General features: G+C 40.9%; 1 protein-coding gene across 1 annotated transcript in view; it reads left to right on the top strand.

Annotated features, from left to right (window-relative positions):
• The window catches only part of kcnh5b (potassium voltage-gated channel, subfamily H (eag-related), member 5b), a 242179-nt gene that overhangs the window by 42947 nt on the left and 187224 nt on the right, over positions 1-12008 (top strand). The window contains exon 6 of the mRNA XM_028565179.1: positions 5789-6181. Coding sequence (XP_028420980.1) covers positions 5789-6181 — 393 coding nt within the window. The remainder of the gene's footprint in view (positions 1-5788; positions 6182-12008) is intronic.

The raw sequence follows: 12008 nt of genomic DNA, 5'->3' as shown, positions 1-12008 counted from the left end.
TTGCAGAATAAAGACAGGCTGACCTTTCACCTAGAAGTTGTTTTTTCTGCAGGCTCCTCTATGGACGGACGGACGCACACACACGCACACACACACACACACACACACACACACACACACACACACACACACACACACACACACACACACACACACACACACACACACACCCACCAGTGGCATAGGCAGAAATAGTATTTTGGGCCATTTTCAAAAAGACGTAGAAGTAGCAAAAAGGACAAACTGAAACAAACCAAAACAATTTTATCTTCCAACATACTGCATTACAATGGCAATAGCACTGTCTACATTACAACATGCTCAACCAACAATGCTCGGTCTAAAAAGCAAAAACCTGTCGATTTTAACATATTCAGACTAAAATATATTTGCACCGGCAGAACCCGCAGCATTGGCTCTGCACAGCACTGTTAGAAAATAAACCGTTTTATTGCACAAAGTGGCAACTAAACATAAACCCAAAGAGCAGAGAAGGTGTTTACATACTGCAGGACATAGAATATCCTACATCAGACAGAAATCGCATGTAACATATCCTTTGTGCATTCATAATAGCATTGTTGCTTCAGGACTACGGTCAGATCATGAGCAGCAAATGGCTACCAGCAGTAAAAGAAAATCAAAGAATGAAAATTTCCAGCCAAGCATTGTCTGAATTATGAAAGATATAATTAAAAGTGACCAGCATGGCGCCAAATCTTAGACAGTGTATTATGTCCACGGCAGTGACAGGACCAAAGAAAACTAAAAATGACATCACTCACAGATAAGTTCTCTTCTTATTTAATGTGGGCAAAACACAAACCCATTTCAGCTAGAAGCCATCATCAGTGTTCACCATTTCTTACTAAATAGGAAGGTTACTAGGTTAGCTAGGTTACTTAATTAATAACACAAGAAGCATGAAACCCGTTTGACTTAATGTTACCTCTGTAGGGGGGGGCAGCCAATCAGAGAGAGAGGGCCTCCTCTCTCTCTGATTGGCTGTCAGCTCCGCTGGGGAAATGTCTGCACATGCTGCAGAAAAGCTCATCCTTATTTCCACTGGATTCCATCCAAGAAAACTGTCCATACCACTTTAAAGAGAAGCCATTATTGTCGCCGTAACTTTTAACAGTACATTGCTTAACACATCCGTGGTAGCTAGCTACATTGTCTAAACAGCCAGCTAGCTAACGTTAGCTGCTGAAGGCAGATCCTAGAATTCTATGGTTGGTTTAAACAGTTTGGTTTTAATCAGAAGAGAAGACACGTTAAACACACACAACTAGTTCTGTTACTATTTCTTTCTTTTTTTTTTCTTTTTTTTTTATGTACATTTGAATATTTTTCATAACAAAACGTATTTTGATCAAAGTTGGCTGGACGGGTCAGTGAGTAAATTGGTCGGGCCAGTGCCGCCTTGGCCCATTACTGACTATGCACCTCACACACACACACACACACACACACACACACACACACACACACACACACACACACACACACACACACACACACACACACACACAAACTACAAATAAGCCACGGTAGCAACTCTCTGCTCTTAACATTAATTCTGCACAAATGAATCCTCATATGAAACATTAAGTACCATTTTACTAACGCTGAGTTAAAGCAGCCCCACACAGATGCATGCATTAATGGACAGACAGCAGGCATACTGTACCACACCCTTAATACATGCATCCTAGCCCCACCCTCCCTCCATCCTGGAACTGCAGTTGTTTGACACAGCGAGCGGTGCTTCCTCTTCCCCGAGCGCTGGGTTCTTTCTGTGGACTGCGGGTGTCATTAATATTTCATGTTGGGTGGGGAGACAGAAGCAGGGTGCTGTGGGCACTCAGAATGATTGTGACTGCTGCTAGAAATTTAGAAAATGGATTTCAGGATGGGCAGAAGATGGCTCAGGTCTTCTTCTTCATGTCTTCCAGAGCTCAGCCACCTGCTTTATTTATGAGCGAGGTGTATCACCTTTAATCAGAATTTGTTTGAGTTTCATCCCTGCTTAGCACATGAGGCGAGAAGGGCTGTATTTAAGGTGATGAGGGCAGGGGGAGGAAAGAGAGGATGGAATGGAAAAGGAGGAAAGATGCACCAAATTGAGAGAGCAGAAGAAGAAGACAGAAAAAAATCAAAGGGAACCGAGTTGAAAAAGAGATGAAAGGGGACGTAATGAATTAAGTAATGAAGTAAGACAGAATTATCTAAGGGTGGAAGGAGGCGAAGAAGAACAGCAGGGAGGCAAACGGATGGACGTAATAAGGAAAGGAGAGAAGGAAATGGTACACCCCTGAAACACCTGCATACATACTGGAGGTGTGGAGTTTAAGGCTGTAACTAACTATTTATTTTCTTTGTCGATTAATCTGTCAATCATTTTCTGATTAAAGGATTAGTAGTTTGGTGTCTAAAATGTGGATCAGTGTTTCCCAAAGTCCTGTCCCAGAGGAGAGAAGAAACTAGAACGTACTCACATTTAACAAGATGCAATCAAAGAATTTAGAATTTTCTGTCATTAAGATAGGAGAGCCGAGGATAGCTCGGCTTCTGGTGCTTCAATTTGGAAGAAGTTGAAAAAGTAAAGAATGACAGAAGGATGTAAGAGAGATGTGGAAGGAAGGAAGAGGAGAATGTAAAGGCAAGAAAGAAGTGATGTTGGCAGGAGAAAAAGCCATAATAAGTTGCATGCTAATACACCCTCTCTCCCATTCCTCAGCCTGCTGCAGGATGGGAGAGGGTTGCATAACGTCCTGAGCACGCTCAATAGATATCGCAGGTGATCCTTCTGCTGCGCAGCCTGAAAGGCACAGCTGGCGTCTTCTGTCCAGGACGCTGGCGAGTGTCAAACATATTTTTTTCCTTCCTTTTTCCCTCCTTTTTGACCAGGGGTTGTTTAAATTGACAGCTCTGATGATGAGGATTAGATGAGATGCAGCTCTTCACAGCCCTGTTACTTGACGTCAGACTGAGTCCCACTGGGAGGCTAACCAAAGCTAACTCCTCTGCAAGTGATGAAAATACTACTATTATTTTTTATTATTATTAATTGTAGTAGGGACAAGTTGTCTTGGCATTTGTAGGTGGTGAGTAGAATTTTGAAATTGATCCGGTGTTTAACCTGGAGCCAGTGGAGTCTTGGAGGATGGCGGGGTGAGGGGGGTGAGGGGGGTGAGGGGGGGGGGGGGGGGGGGGGGGTAGGTGGTCTGTAAGTGGTCTCTAGAGAGCATGCTGTCTGGCAGTTTTAGAAATATTTCTTGAGGATCTTGTTGGGTGAACCATGTTGCAGTAGTCGAGAAGGCATGAATACGTGTTTGGGCAGAGGACTGAATGAAGGAATGATGAAACAAGGGTAGTATTTGCAGCAATATGTACTGTGCAGTACAGTAGTAGTTTTACATGTAGCAGCTGTATTGATTACAGTAGCAGTAATAGCTTCAATATTATCACCAGTACTACGAGCAGTATGAGCAGTAACTCAATGCTACAAGAGGTAATAACTGCATTAGTACTAACACTATTTAAATACTATTCTCAATGATATTATTATATGTTCAGTTAATTAAGTAGTTTTGTCAAATAGTCAAATAGCAATATTACTACTATAACTAGTTGTACAAGTTGCAAGAAGTCCCACTGTTAGTTCACTGTCACCATTGAAGAGCAGGAAGTGTTGACATAAATAAGCTTTCTAATCATGTATTGTGTATTTGGGGCTGCAGACTATGTTCCAGTTGATGTGTGCAGCAGCTGGATACAGAGCGAATAATCTGCACTTTAGTGTGAAATGAGTTGATGTGTGATCTGTGTGTGGCCTGCAGAGGAAAGCTAACTGCTACGTGTTAGATTGAAGGTAGTCTGTGTTATGCAGAGCAGACGGCTCTCAGCAGGAGTCATCCTCATCATCATCATCATTGTCACCAACACTGCACAATATAATGGCTTCTTTTTTGTGGGTCAACTCCTCTGTCCTCAATCAGATTTCCTGTTTCTCATTCCGTCTGTCCTCCTGTTTCATTTCAAGCCACATTGATTCATTATGCAGTTTGGTCACTGGGAGCTTTACGGAGCTACAAAAGAGATGAATACAGATGAAAACTGGAGAGGAAAAACAAATATACTTTTCTTGCACCATTCGCACCGCACACCTAGCAGCAGTAGGCAATTATGACTAGACTACAAAACAAAGTAGTTGAGTTTTTTGGCTTACTTTTTCTTTCTTTCATCTATTTCACATAGTTTAATTTAATCTCTCCCTCCTTCACTTTTTCTTTCTAGTCTGTGCTCTGGCCTTTTCAAAACACGTGAAATAGAATTGTAGAAATGTACAACTCCGACTTCTGTTACAAACTTTTAGAAATCTAACTGACAGAATAAAGAGCTTTTCTCAGCACACAACAGTACATGTGAATTAAATTAGAGAATCAAGTTTCTTATCTTAAGTATAGAGTGAAAACTGGATAAAATAAGATCAAATAGAAATGTTTTAATTTGTTGAGTCTGGAAGATGTGTGAACTCTTTAGAGACAAACTGTGTTGAAATATACCTTTCATTTATTTTTGAACATCTTTTCTATATGTGTGAAATGCATGAAGTTTAATAGTAAGTAACACATTTTCTTTCTTTTTTGTTGTGTGTACTTTTTTCCTTTGAGGGAAATATTTGTGCTCAAGATGCTAGGAATGCAAAATGTATTCAAATAAATATATACACAGTATAAATCACTTTGTATACAGACATTGTGAAAAGACATGCAAAATAAACAGCTAAAGTAAAAGTAGAAAAAAACAAGTAATATATTCAGTATACTGTACATAAAGGTGCATCTACTGTATGTTACAATACTACTATGTTACAGTGTGGAAAGGTACAAAAATTAATCTCAATGTCACTAAATGTAAAGGTAAAAGTTACACCTGTTACAAATTGCAAGCATAGATATGGAAAGTATGAATAGAACAAATAAAACCTACTCAGTGGTTACCTTGTTAAAATGTCATAAAAGAAGTAATTTATTTAAAAGGAGTTTAAAAAATGTTACAGAAAGTAATTAAAAAACAACATAATAGCTAAAATAAGCACAAGCAAGGGACGAAACATTAACAGAAGATTAAAACACATAAAATAGGGTAATTAAGTTAGCAGGATAGTAGGGTTACACAGGGGCGAGTCTTAAAGGGGCATTTAGAGTCATTTGGAGGATGGCACTGACTTGGCAGCTGAATTCAGGCGGGTCAGTGGACAGTCTAAGTCTTAACTTTCAGTCTTCATTTTCACATTTTACATCTCACGCTTTGTTTGAATGTGTATTAACTAAAGGCTGCTTTTAATGAACTCTTAGAGGAGAAGTGTACTTGGTAGTCTATATCCAACGTTCCACTTCCGGGATTGCTCCAGTGCCGCCGGAAATTCCGCCGGATGTCCCTCTTTTCGGACAGATGTCCGTCCCCTTCCTCTTTCTCTGTGTTGGGTTCTAACCTCTGGTGGATTTGTGAGGACTATGGTTAACTGCTCCTCAGATCTCTGCAGGGTAAATCCAGACAGCTAGCTAGACTATCTGTCTATCTTTTGCATATCCTGCTCTACAGTAATCCATACAACCTATTTTGTTCCTAATGTTAGGCAAATTCCTAGAAATTTCTACTCACTTGGCAATAAATCCTATTCTGATTTTTGTGATATGTTATTCTCGCGCAATCTCGCGATATGGAAGACCTAATTAAGAGTTTTGTTGAGTAAAAGTTTCTCGCTCTTTCACTCTTCCAGGTTTTGCAGCTGAACTCGGACATCCTCCCGCAGTACAAGCAGGAGGCCCCCAAGACGCCTCCCCACATCATCCTTCACTACTGCACCTTCAAGACCACCTGGGACTGGGTCATCCTCATCCTCACCTTCTACACGGCCATCATGGTGCCCTACAACGTCTCCTTCAAGACCAAGCAGAACAACATTGTGTGGCTGGTGCTGGACAGCGTGGTGGACGTCATCTTTCTGGTGGACATCGTCCTCAACTTCCACACCACCTTCGTGGGGCCCGGCGGCGAGGTCATCTCCGACCCCAAGCTCATCCGCATGAACTACCTGAAGACGTGGTTCGTCATCGACCTGCTGTCCTGCCTGCCCTACGACATCATCAACGCCTTCGAGAACGTCGACGAGGTACGCTTGGGCCTTATCAGGGTGGGATGGCTTTCTGAGCTGTGATTGGTGGGAAGGAAGGTGTGCATGGAGGTCAAAATAGTGTTCACTTTTACTGCTCAAAGTAGGGATTTGGAAAAAAATGTCATATTGGGATCGCGTTTTACATTACTGCGAATACTATATAATGGTATCATGAGTTTACTTGATTAAGTAGGGATGCACAGAGTCCAGGATTCTACTTCAGATTCGGCCAAATATTGGGGTTTTTGATGGGGTTCGGTTTCTACCACCGAACCCTACGCTTGCACTACGCTGGTCGCCGTAACGACGGCGCCGTTGATTACAGGAAGGTGTTTACGTAGGTGGAGAGATCAATGCAGTAGGCTGTGAGAAAGTAGAAATGGAACTGGTGAACAGAAAAAGTTGTTGTTTGGCAGTACTTTCAGTCAAAAGAAGACCATTCAAGTCCAGCTACATGTTCAATTCTCTATGCCGATTTGTCTGGTGGTGACGAGGACCCTAAACTATACACAACATGGCCACTGTTACAACATCTGGTCTGAAACATCTGAAAGAATATGAGTTGTTCATGAAGGAATCTCCAGACAGCAGCCAGGATGCAGCAACTTCAGGTACCGCAGAGGAAGGACAGTCACTGTTTACTTCATTCATGTGTTTACTGTGTTCATGGACTGAGGATGGGAGGAGGAGTCAGCATTCGGTACGGATTTTTTTTCGGCAGAACCTTAACCAGTGGATTCGGTATTCGGCCGAAACCGCAAAAATCTGGATTCGGTGCATCCCTATTATCAAGAAGAATACAGAGTTTAAGCTACTAAAATTTTTAGTTTTAACTTGAACATACAAATTAAACGGGCATTAGAAGAAATAAAAAAAAATAAAAACGTGCAATACTTTCTTAAATAACTAAATATTTTAGAAAATGTAATAACAAAATACATGAATAAATATATTGTGTATGCCCTTAAAAGCGATGACATTTAAGATGGGTGTAATCTAATAACTGGTGATTAAGTTACAAAACCTACTTTGTACAACCTCTTGAGGTGAAGGGGGTTACAACATGGAGACTGCAGAGTGTCACACACACAGCACACCTTTTTGTTCACTCAAATCGCACAATCTTTGCATTTAAGTAATCGCACGTGACCTTGCGGTTAGATTAATCATGCAGCCCTACTCCAAAGTACAAACAATACGATAATAAACTTTCTCATGGTTTACATTTTGATTTGTCAATCCCAGTTGTAACAAATGGCATTAAAGGAAGATATCCTGCTTTTTCAACCTGGATCTGATCTTCACAGTTCTACCTATTACGTATTGCTCTCAGTTATGATAACAATAAACTCAAAAATGTAATGCTGTGTTGGTGGTTGCCGTACTAGTACACCAAAATAGGTTTTTATACCTGACTCTTTAACCTTTTTTGAACGGGGTTGGCGGGATGTTCAGGGTGACGACGACGTTCACGTACTACGTTAGCCCTCCGAGCTAATGCTATTAACTAACCATACATAACATATACAGCTGCACAAAGTTAAGCAAAAACATGACCGTTATTATGATTGGGAATAAGCTCGGGTCCATGATGTTGTTCATGTGTATGGATCTAAATGTGATGAAGCCAATTACTCCTCTTGACCAGCAGATGTGTTTACCTTAGTGAGACAAAGGAGCCCTAAAAACTTGGCAACAGCTCTGGAAATCGTTTAAAAGTATTTATCAAAGTCTGCTTCTGAATGAATCTGTTATATCTAGAGGGCCTGGATGACTGTACGTAAGAGGTAATGGATCATTCTGTAAACAGTTTCCTTCAGTTTGAGATTGGTCCAGCTTCCAGCCGCTGAGCTCAGCTGAGTCTTGGTGGATGTTTGTGACCCCATTCGCTCCTGCTATTAACATGTGAATTTTATCAGGAAAAACTCATTTACTGCAGGTGGAAGCACATGCAGAATGTGATCAGATTGGACCGACCTCATTAGAGGTGGTCTGGCTCGCATTGTTGTCAGATCTCACACCAATTTAAGTAACCTGGTAATCTGTAGAGTGTTTTATAAGAGAGAAAACCCACCCAAAAGGTTTGCCAGAATTGAGAGAACAAGAATGCTTATAAATACCAAGTGTGTATATGCAAAGACCTGTGATCCAGATAATAATACCAAGTGTAAACGGGGTCCTTGAGACAAGAATGAGGTTTGCTTCTGACAGAGCAGAAAAGACTTTGGGTATGATGTGTCAATCTGTTCTCCTCCGAAACAAGAGAACAACTCTGTAGAAGAGACGGAGAAGTGACTTTTGAATTAGAGATGTGGAACAGCAAGATGTTTTTGAAAAGATCTTGGTATAAATAGTGTTTTTGCTCAGGGACTTAATATTACATGGGCACTGGGCCCCCCCAGTGGAATTTTGGTACAGACATTTAAAGTTATTATCAGATGATGTAAAACTTTTAATGACAAATGAATGAGCCAGTGACTTTTTGTTTTGTTTTATAAAGATTTTTTTTATTTTGAAGATAATTTATTAGGGCTTTTTATGCCTTTATGATGGCTTGAAATTGACAGGAAAGGGGAAGCAAAGGCTAATTTATGCTTGTGCGTTACGTCAACGCAGTGGGTACATACGTAGGTACGTTGAGACACCGTCCCCACACCGTAACCTGACACGCACCTCTCAAAAAATGTTATAGCACGTCGCGGCGATGCACGTCGCTCGGCCGTGGCTTGGTAGCGACTCATTTCCTGGTTCTCCTTCTCCATAAACAACATGAAGGAGAGGGTTAACTTTTGACACTTTGTTTATCCCAGTCCTCAATCTGAAGAAAATCACCATCACTCTCACCCCCCCCACACACACACACACACACACACACACACAACACACACACATGCCGGCCCTGCTATTCTCTTAAGGAGATCGACGCACAAACCAACGCACAAGTATAAACTTCAGGCCACACAAGGGGAAAGCTCTGCGTGGAGCCCCCGCAGGACCCTAATCAGCCTTGAGAGGGGATGACACTCAGCAAAGGGCCACGGGGTCAAATATGACTCAGCCCACATGGGGTGTACGCTCTGCCAGGTGGGCTAGAGGTCGGCCCTATCCTCGAAGCAGGACCAATGTTTTAGATTTTTGAGTAAAATGTCCCCACAACTGTTGGACAGATTGCCATGAAATTTGGCGCGGACAGACCGACGTTCCCATCAGTCTCTGCTGAACTGTTGTGTTTAGTGCTAATTAGCAAGTGGTCAGCATAGTAAAGCCTACCTGCTAAACATCCGTTGTTACCGTTGTCGCCCCGAGCATGTTGCCATGTAGCCGACAGCACTACAGTGTCCAATTACAGCCTCACAAAGCTGCTAGTGTGGCTGTTTGTCTTGGATGAGACCCAACAGCAGCTGCCATTTTTAGTTAAGAAGCTCATTATATGATTAATAATAGATAGTGCACTGTTTTTATTCTGGCTGAGAGAATGGGTGGCAGTTTGCCTGTGAAAGTGGAGAGTAATTAGAATTTCTAACTTTCCAGTAGTCTTTCAGCAGGCCGTGCTGTATTAGCTCGAAAATTCATTATTGACGTACTTTAAAAGCCAGTGCCTTCACCCTAAGGTCCTGTTGTATTGTCCTGTTGTTAAGGTCCTGGTGTATTTGAATCTGCTAGCATGTAGAATTGAATTAGGACCCAGTGTAATGATGATGGGATGGCGGTTATGATCTGCTGTTGTGACTGAAAGACATCAGCGTTGAAGATGTTTTCCTGTTCTTGGAGAGGGGATAACTGCTCATCAGCTGTTAACAGATTTAGATATAATGTCACAAGCTTTCACCAAGCACATTTGATCTCCAGCAATTTTGGTGTAAACTGTTGTTGAATATATATGAGTTTTAGATGCTGTTGTTTGATTTCTGGGTGATGTTCCATGAGGGATCAGACCCCCTCTTTTCACGGTCATTTGCATCCATCAGATATTGAGGAGTTATATCGTTATGACCGCAATCAATAAGTCCATTAAAGGTGATTTTCCACTTGATTTTTAGCAGAATTAATTCAACCTCAGACCGGAAGTGGAAGGACCAATCTACTGAATGTGAAATAAAAAAAGAATAAATGTTGTGTTTTTATGCTTGAACATTTCATCTTTTTGTGAGTGGGTGTGAACACATGCTGCCGGTGTGTGTTTGTGCACAGACATCCATTATGGTGTGTGAGTGTGTACGAATGTGTCTGCCAAGTGGGGGCTTAATCACACAAGTTTTTGAACGCCAGTAATATAAATAATAATAATTATGAAACCATATTTAAGCTGCCAGCAGATGAATTTTCCACATCTATTCATTTTGTATGCCAAAACATCACTCGACACCTCCTTCAGCATTGTATTCTTGTCTTTAAATAATTCTTAGCAGCTCTTAAAGTCTCAAAAAAATTATCAGTCTTGCTTTGATAACTTTCAATTTTTTTAAAACAGGTTGTTGAAGAAGGTGAAGTAACCCCTAAAAACTTTCCATAGGGGAAAAAAAATGTTGTTTGAAGCATCAAGCAGACCGAGAATTGGTAAGTCATTAAACAAGAAGAACTTCAAACATTTGCTGGTTCCAACCATAGTGTGTGTGTATATATATTAATTAGCATATGTTTAGATTATCCACTGTTGGTTGGACAAAATATGCAATTTAAAGACTTTACTTTGGGCTCTGGGGTCTTGTGATGGACATTTGTCACTGTTGTAGCATTTCTTTCTATCGTAACAAGAGGTGTCTATTGTCTTAGTTTAGCGTGTTAGCATGCTATCATTTGATAGGTAGCACCAAACTGGAAATGTCAATAGTCTTGCAAGTATTGGACAAATGTAACATTTTGACTTGACGTGGCGCTCGCCGTCAAGTTGATTTGTTCAACCTGAGGGGAACATGAATGTCTGAACCAAATTCTGTGCTAATAAAATAATATTATAATACCAATATTACAAATATTTGTTGAAGCATTTTAGTGTGAATGAATTGGCCTGATCGTGGTGTGAGAGAAAAAGTGAAGAATGGCAAGCTATCCAACAGTTGTTGACATGTGGCTGGTTAAAAATACTGAAAGTAGTATTCATTTGTCGCAGCAGGTTGTTTTTCCTTATACAGTATAATGCAATAATTCTTGACAAGGCGTCTCTGTATGAGAAAAAGAACCACCACTAAGTCCATTAATGTCATATTTTGGGACACCTCAGAGTGCATTATCATGCTTAAACAGATCCACTTACCAAAGAGCAAAATTAGAAGTTTAACCCCTTCTTAAATTAGATTCTCCAGTAAGACACACATGCATTTTTGCAATGGTTACCTGCAGTTTCATTTACCTTGAGCAAGGATGTAGTTCAACTGTTGTGCAGAACGGCCTTTTTATGTGTCCTGATGTATATATTTTGAACACCTTCCAGCCAGTCAGAAAGCCGTGTTTCCCACGGTCCAGGTAACGTGTTAGTATACCTGGACCATCATCTGACTGCCTGTGATGGACTTTAAAGGTCCCATGACATGGTGCTCTTTGGATGCTTTTATATAGACCTTAGTGGTCCCCTAATACTGTATCTGAAGTCTCTTTTATATAGACCTTAGTGGTCCTCTAATACTGTATCTGAAGTCTCTTTATATAGGCCTTAGTGGTCCCCTAATACTGTATCTGAAGTCTCTTTTATATAGACCTTAGTGGTCCCCTAATACTGTATCTGAAGTCTCTTTTATATAGGCCTTAGTGGTCCCCTAATACTGTATCTGAAGTCTCTTTTATATAGACCTTAGTGGTCCCCTAATACTGTATCTGAAGTCTCTTT

The sequence above is a fragment of the Perca flavescens genome, chromosome 20, assembly GCF_004354835.1.
Source record: "Perca flavescens isolate YP-PL-M2 chromosome 20, PFLA_1.0, whole genome shotgun sequence".
Classification (NCBI taxonomy): Eukaryota; Metazoa; Chordata; class Actinopteri; order Perciformes; family Percidae; genus Perca; species Perca flavescens.
This window is presented reverse-complemented; position numbering and strand designations above follow the sequence as displayed.